The sequence below is a fragment of the Colletotrichum siamense genome, assembly GCF_013390195.1.
Source record: "Colletotrichum siamense strain Cg363 chromosome Unknown KSG_Cg363_contig04, whole genome shotgun sequence".
NCBI lineage: Eukaryota > Fungi > Ascomycota > Sordariomycetes > Glomerellales > Glomerellaceae > Colletotrichum > Colletotrichum siamense.
Window position 1 is genome coordinate 1,239,803 of NW_023501017.1, and position 21,231 is coordinate 1,261,033.

The window sequence follows — 21,231 nt, forward strand, 5'->3', positions numbered from 1 at the left end:
GTCTGCACGGTCCGACGCGCCTCCCGTCGCAAACCCGGCAAATAGTCTCGCAAGAGCGGCGTCCATCTCTGGGTGGCCTTGGAAGGTGAGAATAGGAGGGCTGTGGGAAAGGAGAACCTCGTTTTGAGATGAAGATGAGCCAGAAGCGATAGGTGTAAGATATGGCCCGGGGTGAGTTACAACAAGGGCGTGATTTTTTTGAATGTCCTACAGTAAAGATAGAGGCATATGTTAGCTTTTCTGTTGGTCTGTAGGAAGATTGGAAGGGTCTTGAGTAGGTAGGTCCATACAAGCGATTCAGTTTTGAAGAAAGCAGCGCCTTGAGAAGTGAGAGGGACGGTCTCAACACCAATTGATTGCCCGCCTCTCTCCTGCGGCACCTGTCCCAACCGCCCTCCGAGAGCCAAGGAAATGGCTTGATGACCCCAGCAGATACCCAGTAACTTGGCCTTCTTCTTACTACCTGGCTCACTGAGCCCACCTGCTTCGTGAATTTTCACAGACTCCTGGATCCAGCCAAGTGTTCGCCGCACCCACTCCGGTCTCTCATTCTCCTCGGTGTATTTCAACAGATTGAATGGTCCTCCTGTCAAAATCACTAGATCGTACTCGGACGGATCCGGGAAGGCATCGCCGCGGATGGCGGCGTGGACAGTGATCTCAGTAGCACCTGTTCGGGAGAAGCGGAGGAGAGTGGTGATTCTGGATAACATTTCGCTCCCACCTGGTTCGTCCGGGTCGAAATTTGCGAGGATGGCGACGCGGAATGCCATGTTGGCTAGTCTGTTGGGAAATCGTCAAGATTGCTTCTGGAAAGTTGTGTGCTTGGATGATGGAGTTCTGAAGTTAGGGTTTCTGTGTTGAATTTATAGCTGATTCACCTGTCAGACGTTGGGGTCCACCCACCTTTCCGCCTAAAAGCGGAAAGGGATCCGGCTCTTCCGACCGGCATTACTGAACTTCAGAGGTAAAGATAGGGGCTATAGGCATATTCAGGGGCAGATTGCAGCACGAGATATTTCGCCAAATACACACAAGAGATCACACTGAAATAGAGACTTTAAGATACCCTCCGTTACGAAAGGTTGTATTGGTGGAAACGTAGGGTGTGGAATGGTGTGGGCGTGATAGGCGCCATAATGAAGCTCTTCTGAAGTCAGGTATAAGGTCTGACGGGCAAAGCTTTCCTAACTGAAGGCATAACAATAACAACAATATAAAACAATCCATCCCACTGTCAAATGTGAACCTAGCCGAAAAAATGAAACTTTCTCACATGTCCTTTTCGCCTCCTGCGAGACTATCTAGAACCTCTCTGAAGCATCCCACAACATGATCCGCATCCCGTTGGCCCAACACCATGTTCCCTACCGTAAGCGTGATTTGCAAACTCCCCTCTTTCTTCGGCATAATCAACACATTTGCCGTCTTGGAGGGCTTATTGGGCAGACTCCACAGCCCGGTCTCACAGCTCTCTCCGTTCAGAGAACATCGCATGCCGTCATCATCCTCAAAATTCTGAAACCTCACAAAACTCCCAAACTGTGTCCCCGGTGCCCAGCGGGTACAGTGTTTCGTAATGGTCGAGAGGGACAAGTTCTCTACTGGGAGCGTGGCCATGTGCTGCGATTGAATCTGCTCCAAAAGCACCCGCGTACTGACTGGGTTGTCCAGATTGGGTGTGGTGGGTGGTAGACGAACCCGGACGGGAATGATATTCAGACACGGCCCCACGATTCTGTCTTCGTAGGGGAGGGACAGTGAGCGGCCGTGGATAACTTGACCGAAGACCACACTCTTTCCGCCTTTCGGCCCCTTTTCGTTGGGTTGTTTTGGCAAGAAGAGCCTTGAGAGCGTGAGAGCCCAGGCCAGCTTCACCAACGTAGCCATGGTGATACCCGCTGGCGCCACCAACGGCGCTGTCTCGGTCATGGCTGTCACGACGCTCAACTCTTCCTTAAAGCTCTCCCCACCCTCCTCTGTTCTCGCCACGCCATCTCCGCGGCGCAAAATCTGGCCATCCAATGTGGTCATCTCCGCATCGTCAAGGATGTCTTTCCAAACTTGGTACGCTTCAGGTGTCGTTTTTGTTTCTGTCACGCACTTGACTTGGTCCGAGAACTGCGCGCAGGGAGCTAGAGAATGGCCTGTATTATCATCATAGGCGGCCGACAGGTCGTCGATGAGGACGTTGAGGGATAAGCCGTCAAATTGGGCGTGCGGTAGCCTCAGTGCCAGGTATCTCTTCTGCCCCTCACGTAGTGAGAGAAGTTGCACCTGGAATCCTTCGGCTCCGTTGACCGGGGGCCCGTGGGACAATGAATCGCTGGTGAAGTGCTGGTCCAATGACTCGATGTCTTTGTGATATTTCAGGTCCACCGTGAGACTGCGGAGGACGAGCTGGACGACGGAGCCAGTGGCGGCGGTGGTGGTTGTGGTATAAAACACGGTCCGCAGAATCGAATGATTCTCCGTCAACAGCTGGCACGCCTGCTGCAACCTCTCAGTATCGATGGTGTCCGGAAGCGAAATCCACAGATAGCGCGAGTAAAAGTTGTACAGCGTCATTGTCTGGAAATCTGTCGCGGGGAGAGCCAGTTCCACTTGCTGCGCCACTTCATGTGGTAGACCAGGCGGTAGTTCACATCCCAGGGCCTTTTCACTGTTGCTGTCGGTGGTCGACAAGCTTTCAGAAGAATCTTGAGACGTGGCGTCTGTGGTCGACGAGCTTTCCGAAAAGTCTGGAGTGGTGCTGTCTGTGTCTGACTCTGGACAGCAAGAAGCCGCGATTTGTGATAGGATCTGATGCTTGAAGATCTCGACGACGCCCAGGCGAAGTCCGTTGCGTCGAGCGAGCGCAGCCACACGCATGGCCGAGATAGAATCACCGCCTATGCCAAAGAAGTTGCCGTTGATGGGCACTTGTTGCGCATCCAAATGCAACACCTGGGCGATTATTTGGAGGATTTGGGTCTCATGTTCCGTGAGAGGAACCTGCTCTCCGTCTGCTGCTTGCTCGCATGCTGTGCGCGAGCGAAGTTGGTACTTCTCCCTGTGATCCTGGCTGCTGAGGAGATTTGTCGATTCTTCCCGTAACAGTTTGCGGTTCACTTTTCCGGACAAGCTGAGGGGAATATTCAAAAAGGGAAGGAAATACGAGGGGAGCATGTATGAGGGTAGGGTGTCCTGGAGTGAGGTGTATAGGCTCTCGATGGTATTGTAGAAGTTGTCGTTGGGGTCCTGGATCACTTCCAGTCCACCCTCCTTTCCGACTTCTCCCCAATCTTCAAACTCATGCGGCGCGACAAAAGCGACCAAAAACGCTCTCTGGCCTCTTCCTTTCTCCGCGATCTTGACACAATCCACCGCCAACTTGCGGACACTCGAGCACAGCGAGGTGATGCTGAGTTCCACTTCCTCAACCTCTAGCCGCTGCCCGTGTAGCTTGATTTGGTCATCCTTGCGTCCGAGGAACAACAAAGTGCCATCTTCTCTTTGCCTCACCAGATCCCCCGTCTTGTACACCCGGCCAATCTTGCCGCCCTGAGCTTCGCCGCGGATCTGGGTCAGCCATGAGGGTGGATTCGAAGAAGAAAGAAACACAGCATCCGTTTTCTCGGCGTCTCCGAGGTATCCTGAAGACACCACGGGGCCTTCGACGAGCAGTTCGCCAATGGTCCCGATCGGCACAAGCTTGTGGTGATTGTTTTGGCTCGCCACCCACGATACGGCGCCGGGACTGCGACCGATACACGCCGGCGGTGTATCTGATCCGGGTAAAATGCGCGAAATGTGCGAGATGACGGTACACTCGGCCGGCGCATACATGTTGAACAACTTCACCCTCCCTGCCCATCTCTCCACGATCTGCGCCGTAAGTTGCTCCCCCGCTGAAGCCAGAACTTGCAGCGTAGGCACCTCTTCGGGGTCAAGCAGGCCGATCACGGAGGGCGTCAGCAAAGCCCACGTCACGCCCAAATCTCCAGCGGCTTTGGACGGGTTCGCTCGTCTCTCTTCCTCGGTCGGCACACAGACCGTCGCGCCCGCACTGAGTGAGAACAGCAGTTCGCCGATGGAGAGGTCGAATGCAAACGAGGAAAAGTTGAAGACACGAGAGCATTGAGAGAGATGGCCGGTGGTGGAGAGGTGATACGCTGAAGTGGACAGCGCGTGGTGCGTGAGCTGGATGGCCTTTGGGAGACCAGTCGAGCCAGACGAGAAGACGATGCAGGCTGGGGTACTCATGTCAATCTCTGGCAGTCCAGCGGGAGCATCTCGGGTGCTTTTGGAGACATCTATGATAACCTCCGGATCGAAGATCACCTCCGGCAGCAACAGATCGTTCTCCACCATCGTTCGATGGTGAGGGAAACACACTACTCTTCTGGCCGATAGCACGGTGCACATCGTGCGGAGTCTCTGGACAGGGTGTGACAGATCAAGCAGGGCAAAGGCTGCGCCGAGTTTGAGGACGGCCAGCATCAGGACCGGCGCCCATGGAGAGCGTTCCAGTAACAACGGCACAAAGTCCCCCTTGTTCACACCCGCGTCGGACAAATGCTGCGAGAACAAGTTCGAGTAGCGCTCTACTTGTTCATAGCTCAGATTTAAACCATGAGAATGGACCGCCACCTTTTCCGGCTGCGAACCGGATTTCTTGCGGATGGTGTGGTGGATGGGAGTGTCGACCCCCGCTGGTAGAATGCCATTCCATTTGCTCAACCTTTCCACATCCTGTCGTGGCATGTGGTCGATGTCTTTGATCCGCAAGTCATGCGCCTCGGGGGAGGAACAGGAGGAAGTCGATGACAGAATTTGTTGCACAACATGCGCCATCTGCCTCAGTATGCCGCGCGTGGTGTCCGCATCCAACATGGTAGGATTCACGGCGGCGGTGAAGGCGATGGAGTGCTGGGAGGGGCGGCAAGTGAGGACAAGCGGATAACTTGCGAATGCCTTCGCGTTGTCAGGCGACTTTGAGCCCCCTATGTTTGCCGAAGTTTCGAAAATACTGCTGGGTGAGGATTGTTGATTGTCCATCTTTGCCGTCTGTTGCTGGACGACGAGGAGGTTTTGAAATCCACACGCGTCAGCCGCCTCGCTACTCACTGCTCGAATCCGCGACAGGCCCGTTTGTTGATGTGCCATCATATCGGCAAAGCCTTTTTGCGCTTCCTCCAGCACCGTGTGGATGGCTTGGTCTCCTGGAACCTTGACACGAACAGGCAACGTAGCTAGCGTGGGTCCTGTGAGTTCCAGGTTGTCCGCATTTCGACCCGTGACTGTTGCACCGAAGACCACATCCGGAGAATCAGTCTGGTTTGAGAGTATGATACCCCACGCTAAACGGAGAGTCGTGGAGAGTGTGTATTTAGAGTGGGCACTCGTCAAGGTCGGGTCGAGAGAGAGGGTGTGTTCGAGAATGACTTTCTCGACGGTGGAGGGCGTAATGCTGCTGCCGGGAGGAAAGTGTTCAGTTCGTAGGCCGGCGAAACTTTCTCTCCAAAACTCATCAGCGGCGACATTTTGCTCTTGAGTAAGGAGGTTTTGAACAAATGGTGAAAAGGGTCGGTAAGGCAGAGATTGTCCAGCATACGCCTTTTCAACCTGCTCCAGAATGAGATCCAAAGACCATTCGTCGAAGAGCGCGTGGTGAATGTCCAGCCGAAAGGCTTGCTTGCTCAGATACAAGCGTACAAGAGGGCTCTTCCCATCCACAGCAATTTCAACTGATAAGCTTGATTCGTCAACATCGTCGACCATTGTCCAGGGTATATCACAACCACTTTCAGTCACAACTTGAAACGCCCCCTCTGGAACCTGCAAAACGCGAGTCCGGAGAATAGGGTTCATCTGCCATACCGTCTCCCATGCCTGTTTGAGTTGTGCGACGGAGATGTCATGACGCACGGGCCAGGTGTAGCTGCCAATATACGCACCACTATCCTGTGCCGTAAGCGCGATGAGGCCTGCTTGAATGTGTGTTGCCGGATAGATGTCTTCGATCTTCTCTCTTGAGAGACCGACTTCCTCGAGAATGGTTGGGATGATTGATTGGGGAGCTTTCAGCAGCGAGAATGGAGGCGGGACAGCTGACGGCTGTGGTGATGCTTGGGAGAGGGCGGTGCTGGCGTTGACGCCTTTGACGAGGACAGGAAGAGCGGCCATGTCGGCGAGGGTGGAGTGTTTGAAGACATCCTCAACGTTAATCTGAATCCGTTTCTCGCGAAGATGTGCGGCGAGTTTGATGGCTGCGATCGAATCTCCACCTCGTCGGAAGAAACAATCTTCCCTCGAGATGCCCTCCTCGTTGATGTCAAGTATTTTGGACCAAGCTTGGACAATAATCTTCTCCGCGGTCGTCGTGATCTCGCTCCCAGCTTGTGCACCACCAACACCCGACATTCTGGTCTGACGGCGGGCAAGTTCACGAATCGCTGTCTCCTGAAGCAACACCCTGTCTATCTTCCCCGATGAAGTGAGCGGCATATGCTGAAGGAACATGAATTCAGAAGGAACCATAAACGCGGGCATCTGTTGCGAAAGGTGATTCTGCAACACGTTTTGAAATTCCCAGCTGCCTTCAAGTTTCGTTCCGAGGCTTGCTGCAGATGGCCTGCGGGAGGTTTCGACGCCGAGAAATGCAACAAGCTTCGTGCCACCCCCACCTTCTTTCGTCTTCACGGCCACCACGGCAGCATGCTGAAATTTTACTGTGGACGGGTCGAGTTGCGTACAAGCCACAACTTGGCTCTCCACCGCCGCTAACTCTAGTCGCTGTCCATTGATCTTCACCTGATGATCTCTTCTGCCCACTAACTCCAGCGTTCCGTCCAAACGGGGACTATATCGAACCAAATCACCCGTCCGAAACGCCTTTGTCCAAGGGAACCTCTTATCACCCTTCCCGTCTGCATTCGTATTCTCAGCAAGCCGTCGAAGAAAAGCGCTCTTCCACTCTGGCTCCGTCTGGAATGATCTTTCCGTGCGCTCCGGGTCGTTCATGTACCCACGTGCAACGGATGGCCCTTCAATAACGAGCTCACCCAGAGCGCCAACGGGCGCGAGGCGGGAAGGGTCGGTCATGGAGAGAACCCAAAGCGTGGAACCGTTGCCACGGCCAATGTTGGAGGGCGAGGAACCACCACCGGGCCGGACATCCCGCGCAAGAGCTGCGATGCCGGTGGATTCGCTAACGCCGTAGGCGTTGAAGAGGACGACCTTGTTGTTCTCGTCACTCGTCCACTTCTGAACGTGCGACTCCGTCATCTGTTCTCCGCCGAGCACAAGTCGCTCCAATCTTGGAACTGAAGCTGGCGGCAGCGTTCCCGCCATACTCGGCGTCAAACTCGCCAGGGTGACACCCGTCCTCTCGATGAACCCGCCGAGATCTTCGACGCGCTCCCGCTCCGAAGGCACGCACACGCAGCCCCCAAACATGAGCGGGATGAGGATGTCTCGGTTTGCGACGTCGAACGTGTACGAGGCAAACTGCAGCATGCGGGTAGATGGCGAGATGTGCAAGGCAGAAGTGGAGGCTGTAGCCATGGCCATGTGGTAAAAGGCGTCATGAGAGGTGGTGATGGATTTTGGCGTGCCAGTCGTGCCTGAGGTGAAGGTTGCGTACATTGCCTGGGAGGGGCTTGGGGTTTCTTGGCTTTCTTCTTCGGAGGGGTTTTCGTCCTCTGGTGATGAAACTTTGAGGTCCTTGCCGGCCTCGTTTCCCAACTCCACGAACCTAGGAGCAAAGCTTTGCGCCAGTGTGTGGTGTTTCGGCGAGCAGACGGCCAGCTTGATATCAAATGGCTGACACAGTGTCCTGTTATACTGAACTGGATGTGTAGGGTTCAAGAATAAGTATGCACCGCCTGCTTTGAGCACACCAAGCATCGCCACGATTGCCCACTTGGACTTGTCGAATATAAGTGGCACAAAGACCTCTCTCCGAACACCCAAGTGCCTTAGAGACACCGCGAGCTCGGAAGAGAGTCGTTCGAGTTCGCCATAAGTGAAGTCGCCATCCCAGGAGGAAACGGCGGTGGTGGAGGGCTGGGAGCTGGCTGTGACCGAGATGACCTGGTGGATGCATTTCGCACGGCCAATCTCCTTGTTTGGAATGGAGTTCCATTGCAAGATGCGAGCAATGTCGGTCTCACTGACGAGGTCCAGGTCTGAGATGATAGAATTGGTGTGTTGTACAATTTGTGCGACTGCTCTAGCCGCTGTTGCCGCTATCATGCGAGCCTGCTCGAATGCAATAACGGCAGGGTTGTGCTGAAGACTGATGCTTATCGTGTCTTCGCGGAAAGACACGGCAAGATCGAATTGCTTTAGAGTTGTCAGTCTTACTCCTGACTCCCCATGATGCCGATTCGTTTTGACGAAGCTGGGCGAGGGAGACGAAAACTTACGTTTACAATGTCCTGAACACCTTCTCCCTCACCTTCGAAAACAACCGAGCGTTGCCCCCAAACTAAAGTTTCCCTCTCCTCGGGGGCATTCTCGCGCGGCTGAATTTCATAGAGCGAGCGCACGGGTTGCTTCGCCGAGGCATGAGTGTGCCACCAACTTGATTCATTTCATCAGCCTCCTGAACTAACTCACTTGAGAACGAAGGCGGGGGGGGGATCTCATACCTGACCCCACCACTCTGACTGTATGAACGAAACCCCACATCCTGAGACCCTGTATAGCTCACCAGTGTGATTCCCCATGCCGCTCGCAAGAGGTCTTGTAGGGTCTTGTGCTCTGATTGAAGCCAGGAGGTGAGGTTATCGCCAGAGAGGTCTGGCACCGCAGCGGTGACGGTGGCCATTGGTTCTTCGCAAAGGCCCTCTTGAATCTGAGGAGTCTAAGAGTGCGTTGGTGTTGGTAGGATGGTCCTTGTGAGGTTTCGTAAGGTTGAGATAGGAAAGTCTGTGGTAGTCAAGGATAGACGTAGTTGCCGATGAGTGCTAACTGTCTAATAGTATCTCCAGAGTTAGCGGAGCGGAAGAATACTGGCCAGACCGGCTCGGGTCCCGGGACAGCTGCCATAAAATCTTCGGCTTCTCTCTGACGAAAGCAGTTAGTCGGGATGAATCCCGCGAGAGTCTGAAGTCTGAGTTAACCGCCGTGGTAGTAGATGTGACTCGGGTGGCTCGGCTCTTTTTCCCTTCCTCTGCTGCCTTGCTGGTGCATCTCAGCTGCTCCCCTGTCTTCACGAGCTGCAAATCAGACTTTGTGGGTACACGATACATGGTATAGGATCCTGACAAAGCTCAAATCGCAACGTATTATCCGAGGCATACAAATCACGCTTGGCACTGGGCAAGAGCGCTTCTCCTCTGACCCGTCATGTTACGTAGGTGCTGTAAACAGACCGGAAAACTCTTGGTATTGTCCCTTTAATCTGCCGATCAGTGCCCAAAAGTCGTGCTGATGAGCGTTGAAGAGTCCCAAATGCACGAGCAAACCAAAAATCTGGACCGTCGGGTTGTGCGTCCGGCCACCGTCCGAAGGGGTATTGGACTACGATGGCGTAATATCAGCCAGCCATAGCGTTGAATTTCGCACGACTGAATACACGTATCATTTCAAGCGGGACTTGAGTTCAGAAACTCTGTCATTGTGGCACCCTTCGTCCTTTAGAGGTGTACGCAATGGTATAGAGCCCCGGTGGCCGGGCTAGACCCGAGGTAAGCGTTGTGAACTGAGGCATTTGGTGCAGGCCAGTCTCAACAAACCCACATCTTCTTATTCCAAACATGAACTACAAAGTACGCCGCAGTTTGGCCGGCATAGTGCGTCAAAATGTCTTTTCCACAGCAGTATACGAGTCAGGTAATGTGACGATCCAGACGCCCGAAAGTCCCGCCCGGGACCCCGGGCTTTGTCCGGACCGGCTCGCAGGCGGGAACCATCCTCTGGACCGCAGCGATGAGATGCATCACAAGTGGGGCCGACTTCTTGCGGAGCAGTTACACTTCGCCTGCGTATTACTAAAGAGCTGGTAACGCTGTAAAGCTTGAACAGTGGGTTCAGGATACGGTCAAAGATGACCCACCAGGCCCATTATGGGACTTTGTGATGGATTAAGATGTGAAATATTCAATGATTCCGGTCTAGGTCCAGAAGATGGCATAAGCTCCGGGACCCATAACACACGCTTCAGCCCCCGCCCCCCATGCCATCACGACTTGTCATACTTTGACAAGGTAGCGGAAAGTCCACAAATCTGTTACAGACGCACCCTGCTTTGTACAAAGTACATTCTACCATATATCCTTGTAAGAAATGGGACACGTGGTTCGTCCGTTCGTCCGCAGAACACTCTCCTCCGAAGATGGAGGCTTCCGTGATCGCTGTGCCGCGCTCGGCTGGCTTACTTCCAGCGCGACGCTGGTGGAAGAGAAAAGACCCTGACACTTTACAGTGGGGGCTGGTGGAAATCCCATGCTGCGCTTACGGCCAAAGCAGCATTAGTGCCTCCATCTCCATGAAGACCTTGTGTTTGAACTTGTGGACACTACCAAAGTACTTTTAGAGAGCGAGCGCGAGTCTCAGGGCATCTCCTGTCGACACATGGTAGCTCGTCTGAATCAGAAGTGCCCGTGTTATCGATAGATAGATGACTCGTGAAATTTGTAATAATATCCTCTACTAGATTCGACGTTGACTAGCTGCGAGAGGCGTGAATAGCGAGGCCACAACGTCAACTTTTCCATGGTTCGCTTTGTTTAGGTCATTCCAACCCAGCAAATATGTGCGGAATCAGCGCCTTCATGAGCCATGGCTCCTCCAACCGAAGCCCCGAGGAGACCAAACAGGTTGTCGACGAGCTCGAGAGCAGCCTTGACATCATCGCCCATCGCGGTCCTGACGCCAGAGGAACATGGTACAGTGAGAACCACCAGGTCGGTCAGTATCACCCTTCCCTCGTGAAGCGTCCAATCGATAGCCGTTTTTCCTGACACCACCCTTTCCAAAAGGCCTCGGTCACGTCCGTCTGTCCATTCTAGACCTCTCTCCCACCGGCAACCAGCCCTTCCACGACTCTCACCCTCCCGTCGCGCCCACCATCTCCGCCGTCGTCAACGGCGAGCTCTACAACCACGAGTACTACCGGGATCTCCTCTCACCCGAGTTCCATTTCGTCGGGACTTCGGACTGTGAGATTGTCATTGCTCTGTACAAGCACTACGGCCTGTCGTTTCTGGAGCACCTCCGCGGCGAGTTTGCGTTCGTGCTGTGGGACGAGAGCCAAAAGAGGCTGATTGCCGGACGGGATCGGTATGGCATCAAGAGTCTGTACTATACATGGCACGATGGGAAGTTGCTGGTGGCCACCGAGATGAAGAGCTTTCTGAGGTTTGGAAAGGGAATGGAGTGGGGCGTGAGGGAGTTGAAGGAACAGAGTTGGCGGGTGGGAAGCGAGACTTACTTCAAAGGTATCTACAGGGTGAGTATATTTCATTTCTTTGGACTTTTGGGCGCTCTGTGAACGAGGCGTGGGGAGAGATGACGAAGGGCTGATGAAACGTGATGTGCTATAGGTTCTCCCCGGACATTACTTAGTCGCAAGGCCTGGTGAGCAAGAGTATCAGGTGCCTTATTGGGACGTCGAGTATCCGGACAAGGTCAGTCTCTTCCTGCATCTGTCCTATATCGCACATCAATTCTAAAGGCCAACCTCGCAGTCAATCCCTGATTCTCGTTCCGCCACAGAACTCACGGAAAACGTCCGCACACGTCTCCTAGAGGCCACCAGAATCCGCCTCAAAGCCGACGTGCCGGTGGCCGTCTACCTGTCGGGCGGCATCGACTCGTCTTCGGTGGCCGGTATGGTGGCCTACCTCATGAAGCAAGGCCACCACCTCGGCTCCGAATCGTCGACCGTGCCATCCAAGATGAAGTGCTTCACCGTGCAGTTCGACGAGGGTACCGGCGCAGACGAGTCGGCCGTGGCGCACCGCACGGCTGCATGGCTGGGCGTGGACATTCACATGGTGAAAATGGACGAAGAGGCCCTGGTCGCGCGCTTCGAGGACACGGTGTGGAACGCCGAGATTCCACTGCCGGATCTCAATGGAATGGGACGGTACGCGCTCGCCGAGGCCGTCCATAAGCAGGGGATCAAAGTCGTCATCACCGGGGAGGGCTCGGATGAGCACTTCGGCGGCTACGACGCCTTCCGCGCCGACTGGCTGAGCGAGGCCGATCATTCGTGGGCGGCGCAGGAGGAGCAGCTTTCTGCGAGTGACCGTGATGAGGCGCTGCAGACGGCTGTGGCCGCCAGCAAGCGCGGAATCTTTGGGGACTTTACGCCAGAGATCCCCGCTTCCTCCGAGAGGATGATGAACCACGGTTACGTCCTTGCGTCCATCGCGCGCGTGGGCTCTCTCCCCTTTGCAGAGTGGACCAGATATGCCCACGGGGACACGGCGCCAGAGACGGCGCTTGTTGAGGGCCTCGACGGCCGCGTGCGGGAGAACATTCGCAAGCGGTGGCATCCATTCCACGCAGCGGAGTACATGTTTGTGAAGACCTTCATGCCGCACTATATCCTGCGTTATAACGGTGACAACGTCGACATGAGACAACAAGTCGAGTCGCGTTGTCCGTTCCTGGACCACCATCTCACCGAGTACGTCAACAACATCCCGCCGGCGCTCAAGATACAGTATCACCACGGCACCAAGTCCTGGCGGGAGAAGCATATTCTGCGTGAGGCGGTGAAGCCGTTTGTGACGGATGAGATTTATAACATGAGTAAGAAGGCGTACATGGGGCCCAGGAAGTTTTGGGTCGGGGGCCCGTTGTGGCAAAAGGTGACCCAGCTGGTGACGAAGGAAAATGTCCAAGAGCTAGGCTTTGTGGACTGGCGGGCGACCGAGGAGGCGGTCAAGAGGGCGTTTGAGGAGCAGGATGCATTGTCCTTGAGGAGAGCAATTACAGTGGCCCAATTTGTGGTGTTGGGGAAGAGGTTCGGCGTAAAGAAGGCGGTGCCGGGGCAGTAGTAGAAGAGTTGCATAAATTCATCATCGGCATCCGTAGAGGGGCTTGGCCAGTGGTGATAATTGCATCCTCATGTTCACTCGTCACTGGTTCCTCCACGGGAAGCCCATTCCTGCGGGCGTCCTTTGCCCCTAGTTATGGGGGACGGCCCGGTGTTAAACAATGCAACAACAATGACAACTCCACGGGAAATCAATTTACAATTTGTTGCCAAGTTATGTACCTGCCTACATAGGTACGTAGGTAGGCCGTTCCAGTATCATCTATGTCCCGCCTCTCGCTTCACCAGAACGCCGCAACCCTCACTTCGATGCTCTCACGGGCTTCCTCCGTGTCATCCTGTCCCACAAGTTCAAACGCACTATGCACCGTCCCGCCGACGCCCAATCCTCCCTTCCCTCCATCCTTTCGTGGTGCCCTCGCATTCGCCTCCATCTCATTGTCAAACAACTGGATCACCAGGACCTCACTCGGTTCCTGGTCTGCAATGAAATGCCAGTCATGTGCTCCACCCTCCTCTCCATTCTTTGGTGCGTAGGCCAAATACCCCTCAGTATCATACGTAGCGTCCTCGGCTGAAGAAGGAGGGACAGTAGAGGCGGGGGCAGAGTTGGGACTTTGGGAACCAACGAGGCGCGACAGGTGAGCTGGGATAGTCCGGTCAAGAGGCTCCAGTTGGGCAGAAACCACATAATCCTCCTCAGGAAACTTGTTGGCTGGTGCGACGGCCAGCGGATCCCGCTTGACCGTCTTGATCGGGCGCCAGATGGAAAACAGCGCGAAGCGCGGGACGCCACCCTCGTGGTAGTGGTCCTTGAGATCTTCCAACCGGACCCCAGAGGAAAGTAGAGCGTTTTCCGCCGTGATAACGTGCTCGGCCGCCGAAGTGATTTGGTGGGCGTACTTGCGAATGTGCAATCTTGCACCCTTGGGCGTGAGATCGAGGTGGACCTTGGGGGCAGGGGAAACGGCGTCGGACTTGGCGAGGCCGACGATGGGAGGGAACTTGGGAGTAGGACCGCTGCTGCCCTCTTCCCCCTCCTCCTCCCGTTCCCCTTCTCCTTTCCCGTCGTCTTCTGCTGAAGAGTTGGAATCGCCGGTGCCCTCACTGTACGTCTGCGTCCGCACAACGGCAGCACTCACTACCGCTGTCTTGCAGCCCGTCAATTTTTTCACAAACTCCTCGACCTCGGGAAAATAGACGTCCCTGAGTGCCTTTTCATCTTTCCAGCTCGCATAACTGAATGGCTCAGCATGCAAAGCTGAGTGGTGCCGACGGGAGGTGAACCCATGCACCGAGAGCTTATAAGGCGAGGCATCGCCCAGGTCGAGCGTAGGCTTGAGGTCTGTGAGTGGGAGCGTGACGATAGAGCTGAACTCGGAGAGAGAGGGCAGGAGGTAGGCCTCTTTGGCCGAGGCGGGCCTTGCGTTGGGAGGCAGGTAGCGAAAGATGCCTTGATGGGCCATGACGAAAGATGGCGTTGACGATGATAAACAAGCGTGTGAACTATGATACTGACAAGCCTTGTCCGTTTTACTTATTTCACTATGAGACTCTTAAAAACAACGAGGTACATGAGAACCTGTGCGCGTCAAATGCCTCCCGCAATTATCCGAGACATTTCCATGAAGGCAGCCTTATTAGAAGTTGCACCTCGTAAAACGGAGACTTCTCGCGTCGCCTTCACATAGAGCGGCCCGGCACAGTCACACGCTCACTGAACAGCTCTGCAACTAAGGAGATGTCTTTCCGGCTAATCCTTTCCCGGCTTTTGCCCATGAGTTTGTTGCCAAACAAGGGTCTTGCACGCAAATGATCCACCCAAAATGCACTGCCCACTGCGGTCCCATTTCTCGGGATCCCACCCACGATTCATGAGCAACAAGTACTGACTACTTTGCGCATAGATCCGACTGGGGGGTGCGCGCAGGGCTGACAAGATTTGGCAAAGCCCAGATGGCATAGGTGCGGATGGAAGGGTAGAGCCGAACAATGGGCCGTGCCGTAGAGCTGGGGAAAGGATTTTAGACGTAATGAGTCGTGAAAATGCCCCGGGGGCCCTGGGAACCATATCAGGGGTCCCGAGCTCGGCGCGAATAGCAGCCATACTGGGAATGGCAGTGCTCAGTTGCAATCGCACAACCGTCGTGGAGGGCTAACATTGCCCAGAAAGATATAGTGATTTTTCTAATTGAAACCTGATTCCTCTATATATCCAAATACTATACTTTAACACTAACTTATCTATGATTGCTTCATTAATTATAACAGAAGCGCTCAATTTCAATGCTTACTATGCTAAAGCCTGCCACAGAGAGCAAAGCTCTAGTGGGGCAGCTAGTGCGCCTAATCAGCGGCTTTGCATTCGGCTACTAACGTGAAGGATTTCGCAATCCATGCTTTGTCGACATCGGAAGTGCTTTACTTAGCTAAGCGGCACGGACAAGCGTGTCACGGACGGTCCGGTGCCCGAATGCGACGCCGGGGTTCTGCCCGGGCCATCTGGACGTCAGTGGGGCTCGGCGGGGCTCGGCGGGGCTCCGGGGTTCCGGGGAACCGGGGCTGTCAGCCTAACCCCGCCGGTTCCCCTCAGGTGCCCCACTCCATACGCCTCACTTCATGTTGCCTGCCAAGCTGGCACAGAGGCTAAAAAGAACACACAAAAAAAATAGACTTGAACATCAGGCTGTGCCGCTTCTAATTACCGCCGCCTGACAGGTAGCATGCAGATGCTCCACCAAGAATCAGCTCTCAGTCCTTACTCCGATCCAAGCCGGTGATACGCAAAATGCCTCGTGTAATCGTTGCTACAGAACAGATCCACTTTACCATCAAGGATTTTTCTTGCTTCCGCCGCGATTCCACTTCCTGATGTCGTGACTCGTGAGGACCTCACCCGCTACATCCACTCACCATCGGTCCCTACAAAATCCTCCCTCATTTCTCTTAAGCTCCTGGTCGTCAAAATCACACCATCCCAACACAAAATCAATCCCGCCCCTGCAAACCTTCGCAAGTCACCCCAGTGAAAGATGGGCCGCATCCTCATCACCGGATCCACCGACGGCTTCGGCCTCGGCGCCGCCCGTCAGCTCGTCGAGCGCAAGCACACCGTCTATCTGCACGCACGCAACGCGGCCCGCGCCGAAGAGGCCAAGAAGCTCGTCCCCGGCGCCGCGGGCGTTTTCGTCGCCGACCTCACCAGCACGTCCGAGACTCGCTCCCTCGCCGAGCAGGCCAACGCAGTCGGCCAGTTCGACGCCGTCGTCCTCAACGCCGGCTTGCTGTACGGGCCCTTCCGCGAGACCGAGTCGGGCGTGCCCGCCCAGGTCTTTGTCAACTTGGTGTCGCCGTACATCTTCACCTGCCTGTTGACGCCGCCGAAACGGATCGTGTTCGTCGCGTCGGTGCTGCATCGCGAGGGCAAGCCGGAAGTCGAGGACATCTTCTGGCTCAAGAGGGGCGAGAAGGAGTGGAACGATTTCGAGGCGTACTGCAACTCCAAGTTCCACGTCATGTGCCTCGTGAATGCGGCCGCGAAGAGGTTGCAGGGCAAGGGCACGTCGGTGGTGGCGATGCACCCGGGCTACGTGCCCACCAAGCTCACAAAGTTCGAGGCACCTGACAAGATGGAAGACGGGCTGGAGACGTATGTCATGCTGGCCGAGGGCGAATACGATGTGAGTGGAGAGACGGGTCGGTACTTTGATCCGAAGAAGCAAAAGGGCGAGCCGCTTCCTGCCACCGAAGATGTAGGCCTGCAGGAGGCGGTGGTGAAGGCTCTGGAGGACTTTACGGGACTGAAGCTGCCGGGCTCTGCCTGACGGCGCCGATGTCCCATCTGATGTTCAGATAGTCAGTCACCTTGCTGATTACTCTCAAGTCAGTAGTCTTTGAGTAGACTCGTATCTGCAAGATAATCCTCGTACTTTTTCCGATGCAAAGCGCGTGACGTTTCGAGCAAACTCATAGTCGTGACATTGAATTAAACCAAACCCTCCGAGCCGAAATAAGTAGCGTTCGCGTCCTGCGAAGCTAAAAGAACCGAAACTGACCACCGAAGCTCTATGGATAATCTAACATACCCCCCACCTCAGCTCACCTAAGCAATAGGTCCATAAAAGCTAAACAAGCCATTGGGATCATACGCCGCCTTCGCCTCTTTCAGGCGAGTCACACGCCACTCCTCCTGTCCATACCACTGCTGCGGCCCCTCATTTCCAAACGCGTAGTTCAAGTACACGGGAACAAAATCACGTCCTGTGCCTTCGTGGAGAATCTGACGGAACTCGTTCCCTAGCTTCGCAACCTCCTCGTCCAGCGCCGCGTCCCCGGGCATGTACTGCAGCAGCGGCCCAACCAACACATTCTGAGCGCGGTGCGCATACGCACTCGAATCATCTGCCTTCGCCTTGACTCCTTGCATGGAATAGTCATCAAAGGTGACCAATGAGTTACTGAGCGCCGAGTTGGCCACAATGCTGTTGGCGAAGAAGTCAAAGGCAAGCTTCTGGGCGGTGGTGTTGTAGGTCTCGAGGTAGATGGGGAAGCGCGGGTTGTTGGCGCCTGTCTTTAGGCACGGGCCGTCGGTGGTCCTGACGCCGACGAACTTTGCGAGGTCGGTGTATACGCCAGATTCCGACGAGTTGGAGAGGGGCCCGAGGGCGTGGAACGGGGCGGTGTAGGCTGGGTCGACGGTGGTGACGCCTTCTTGCATGAGGAGGACTTGAACGATGGGCTGAGAGAGTAAGTTAGACATAACCTTGGCACACGTTTGGGGGGGAGGGGGGGGGTGGGTAGGGGGCTGAGGAAGACGGGAGGGCTGAGGAAGACGGGAGGGCTGAACTGACCTTCTCGGCATCAAGATCCGGGCTCATCATCCAATAACTCCAGTTGATCAAATCCACCGGCTGCGTCCCGTTCTTCAATATCTCGTTGTTCGTCACCTCATACACTTCCTTCACCAAGTCGCCGCTGAAGTTCATCAGCTCCAGCGCCCAGTCTTGATGTTCGACATCGTAGATCTGGGATGTGACGCTGGTGACAATTCCAAAGTTGTGGCCGGCGCCGTTCATGGCCCACCACAAGTCCGGGGTCGCGGTCTCGTTGATCGTCATCAGTGTGCCGTTGGCGAGCACAACGTTCATGGAACGGAACTGGTCGCCAATCAGCCCGTGGCGGCCCTGGAGGAATCCGTGGCCACCGCCAAGGCCGGGTCCGAGATAAGAGACACATTCACATGCACCAGTGACTTCAAACCGCCGTAGGTTAGCATCATCAGAGGTACACACGGTATCTAGATAGGTGTAGGGGCAGGGACACTTACCTGCCTGCTTGCCAGCATCCCAAAGCGCGTGAGAGAGAACATGCGACTTGGTTCCGCCAGCCACTGTCACCGTCCGGCCATCTGCGGCAATCTCCACACCTGTGATATCATCGAGGTCTAGCAGGATGCCGCTCTTCATCTTGCCCAGTGTGGTGATGGCGCCATGGGCACTGTTTGTGGCCAGGAAGGGGAGGCCTTTCTTATTGGCAAACTTGACCTGTGCGCCAAACCGCCCGATTCCAATATCAGCCAAATATCTAGTGAGGAAAGGCAGACAGGAAGTATGAAAAAGAAAAAACAAAAAAAGAAATTGGACGATTCTTCTTACCGTCTCGACAACATCGTTTTCAGTGGCAGGCCTCACGGCCACGTTCACCGTCGGCATGTCCAAATTTGACCACCGCGTCGTGACATTGTTGAAGTCGTCGGATCCCGAAAAGAACACCTTGGCGGTGCTCGAAAGCGATGCGACAAGGGCTTGGTAGTCGGCGTCCTGCCGGGACCAAAGAGTGTGGCCATTTACACCAACAGCAGTCAACGCCGTAGCGAGAATTTGCAGGCCGGTGGGGTGCATCGTGACTGGAACTGCGACCCTGAGGGATGTTCAGGAAATGAGTACGAATATGACTGGTGAGTGATCGGGTTCCAACAAGTCAATCAGCGGCCGCAACGAGTTACTCTTGAAATACCTGAGATGGACTCAAGATGTAGTGCAGGGCGCTGCATTTTGCAAAATAGCCGTTCCAAGGGAGACCGGCTCACGACTCATGAATCCTCGCCGACACGGAACCGGGACTAACGATGGCCTCACTTCCGAACCAGGACGGAAGCCGGCAAACCCCATCACCCGCGTGCGTAGGATGCCGAAGTTGAAATTGCGGCCAGTCACTGGCCAAGGCCGGGGGGAGAAGGTTCACAAGTTGACAGAAACAGGCATCAGCCCGGGGCATTGGTCTCCTTTCGAACAGTAAGCGAGGCTCATCGCCATCATGGGCCACACCGGAAGGAAGCTGACAGCATTAGCGTTGAGATACCAAGATATCAACTCAAGAGAGTCGAGAAAGCAGGAAAAGCTTACAAGAACGCATCTCGTACTGGGAAGTCCCACCGCAAAACGTAAGAGAAACCAGGGGATCCATGACTGTGGGCTTGGTGGAGATTCAATTGAACTTTGAAAGTCGCCCCCCCGGGAAAAGGGAGGCTCGGGGCAGGCCAGGTAAGTTTCGGGGTAAAAAGCGGCACTTTTTGACGGCCACACCGTAAGTGACCACACAATATACTACCACTATGCATACCTCGTCAGAAAACATGCGATGGGGCCTGAATTGTGTACATACCCCCAAGTCAGTGATCTGCCCCTTGTCCACTGATACCGCACTGACATTCTCAGTCCCCCGATCTTTCCGTAGTCAGGGCGGATGCAATCCCGATGCTAGCGGTGTGGCTCTTTAGACGAACTAAATTGTCTCAGTCGGGGAGTCACTGTATAACATGGACTGGGCATGGGCAGCGAACGAGCACGTGGTCAAAGCTGATGCGGCAATTGGAGTGAATCACTTCGATATTATCTCAGACAATATCAAGTCAGGTTGATGTCTCGTCTGGTTTTCCCGAATCTTAGGAATGAATGGCTGTAAACAACGGCTCTGCCTCGGCGTCTTCAGCTGAAGACGGTCCAATGAGTCTTGTTCCACGTCTACACAAGTACCCGTCGGCCCAAATGATGGCCAAGATAACACTCTGTATTACCAAGAAAGAAAGATAGAACCCCCATCGATCAGTCATGTCGTATACTTTTGTGCCATACTGGACCAAGGTCTGACCCACGGCGTTACCAACGCAGGACAGTGAAATGGCGGCCGCTGCCTCTGTCCAGCCTCGACCGCTTTGCAGACTCGTTGACCAGAGTACTTTAAGTTGTGAGAAAGTTAGAGACCAAGTTGGAAGAAGCATGTACTTACATGGAAGAACAATTTGGTCGAGGTGTACAAGAACTCGCAGAAGAAGGATTGCGTTCCTCCAATAGTGGCCGACATCCCGGGAAAGTATCATGATTCCCGGGACAAGACAGCTCATTACCATGACTGCGTCTGGCAAAGTCACAAATGTCAGTGCCATCCGTCCCAATCGCCGCCGATGATGCATTTACTCACAGGAAGCCGGGGGCATGCAATACGTGACTAGTCCTACTAACACAGTAATCACTATGTAAATAACGCCGAGGCTTGAATCGTCGCAACCATCATTGTCTCTTGACTCAAAAAGAACCGAGGTTAGAAAGGATGCAGCAAAGACGAGGAATATCCTGGCAACAGAGCGTGCGAGCGGCTGCATGAAAATTAGCTCTTGAACTGTAATGTAGAGCACAACTAACCTGTCGCGGACTCAAATTAAACCTCGTTGTATCGTCGAAAAACTTGTGTAAGCAAGTGCTATGGCGTTGCGCAATAGTTTGGCACGCATCCAGCCAAGAAACTTCGCCAGGTTGGCCGATGGTCTGTGACATGCCAATCATCATGTGGATCACTAAGAAGATAAAGTGAAATATGGCGGCGAAAAGGCGAAATGGCAGAGCTTTGGGAGCGACCAACCCCCAGAGAACCTCCACTTTAGGGACGGCAACGGTCACTAGGAGCAGTCTCAGTGGCAGGAATAAGGACTGTTGATAATAGGCACCCATCTAACGCGCCTTCGGGGATAAAACCGGCAAGAGTAGCATCGTTGGTGGCTTCGGCGACAAGTATGAATACTACCCATGGGAGATTAGCTGATAGTGGCCTCATTATGCGGCGCGAACTCACCCTTTGCGACAAAAATGTACGGAAAGACCAAGTTGAGCGGCAGCCTTGACAAAATAGCGAGCGAGAAGACTTGTCCAACAACGAAGGAGACCTTGTAGTTCAACAGA

At 54.5% G+C, this 21,231-nt stretch overlaps 6 protein-coding genes across 6 annotated transcripts; 2 read left to right on the top strand and 4 right to left on the bottom strand.

The window, feature by feature from the left end:
• Nucleotides 1–456: 456 nt before the first annotated feature.
• On the bottom strand, nucleotides 457–773 carry CGCS363_v006264 (uncharacterized protein; the record flags this gene model as incomplete). Its single annotated transcript, XM_036638113.1, has 2 exons — nucleotides 457–459; nucleotides 534–773. The coding sequence occupies 2 exons, from the start codon at nucleotides 771–773 to the stop codon at nucleotides 457–459; spliced, it is 243 nt and encodes an 80-aa protein (XP_036496882.1).
• Nucleotides 774–1,272: 499 nt separating this feature from the next.
• chyA-1 (Nonribosomal peptide synthase chyA) lies at nucleotides 1,273–8,815 on the bottom strand (the record flags this gene model as incomplete). Its single annotated transcript, XM_036638114.1, has 3 exons — nucleotides 1,273–8,328; nucleotides 8,412–8,568; nucleotides 8,637–8,815. The coding sequence occupies 3 exons, from the start codon at nucleotides 8,813–8,815 to the stop codon at nucleotides 1,273–1,275; spliced, it is 7,392 nt and encodes a 2,463-aa protein (XP_036496883.1).
• A 1,927-nt stretch (nucleotides 8,816–10,742) lies between these two features.
• Nucleotides 10,743–12,998, top strand: chyD-0 (Amidase chyE; the record flags this gene model as incomplete). Its single annotated transcript, XM_036638115.1, has 4 exons — nucleotides 10,743–10,899; nucleotides 10,971–11,440; nucleotides 11,535–11,618; nucleotides 11,679–12,998. The coding sequence occupies 4 exons, from the start codon at nucleotides 10,743–10,745 to the stop codon at nucleotides 12,996–12,998; spliced, it is 2,031 nt and encodes a 676-aa protein (XP_036496308.1).
• A 280-nt stretch (nucleotides 12,999–13,278) lies between these two features.
• On the bottom strand, nucleotides 13,279–14,463 carry chyM (Oxidoreductase chyM; the record flags this gene model as incomplete). Its single annotated transcript, XM_036638116.1, has 1 exon — nucleotides 13,279–14,463. The coding sequence occupies one exon, from the start codon at nucleotides 14,461–14,463 to the stop codon at nucleotides 13,279–13,281; it is 1,185 nt and encodes a 394-aa protein (XP_036496884.1).
• A 1,566-nt stretch (nucleotides 14,464–16,029) lies between these two features.
• On the top strand, nucleotides 16,030–16,821 carry chyC-1 (Short-chain dehydrogenase chyC; the record flags this gene model as incomplete). Its single annotated transcript, XM_036638117.1, has 1 exon — nucleotides 16,030–16,821. One exon carries the CDS (start codon nucleotides 16,030–16,032, stop codon nucleotides 16,819–16,821), a length of 792 nt encoding a protein of 263 aa, XP_036496889.1.
• A 278-nt stretch (nucleotides 16,822–17,099) lies between these two features.
• chyH-3 (FAD-linked oxidoreductase chyH) lies at nucleotides 17,100–18,897 on the bottom strand (the record flags this gene model as incomplete). Its single annotated transcript, XM_036638118.1, has 4 exons — nucleotides 17,100–17,735; nucleotides 17,848–18,248; nucleotides 18,324–18,540; nucleotides 18,652–18,897. 4 exons carry the CDS (start codon nucleotides 18,895–18,897, stop codon nucleotides 17,100–17,102), a joined length of 1,500 nt encoding a protein of 499 aa, XP_036496890.1.
• Between the last annotated feature and the right edge of the window lie 2,334 nt (nucleotides 18,898–21,231).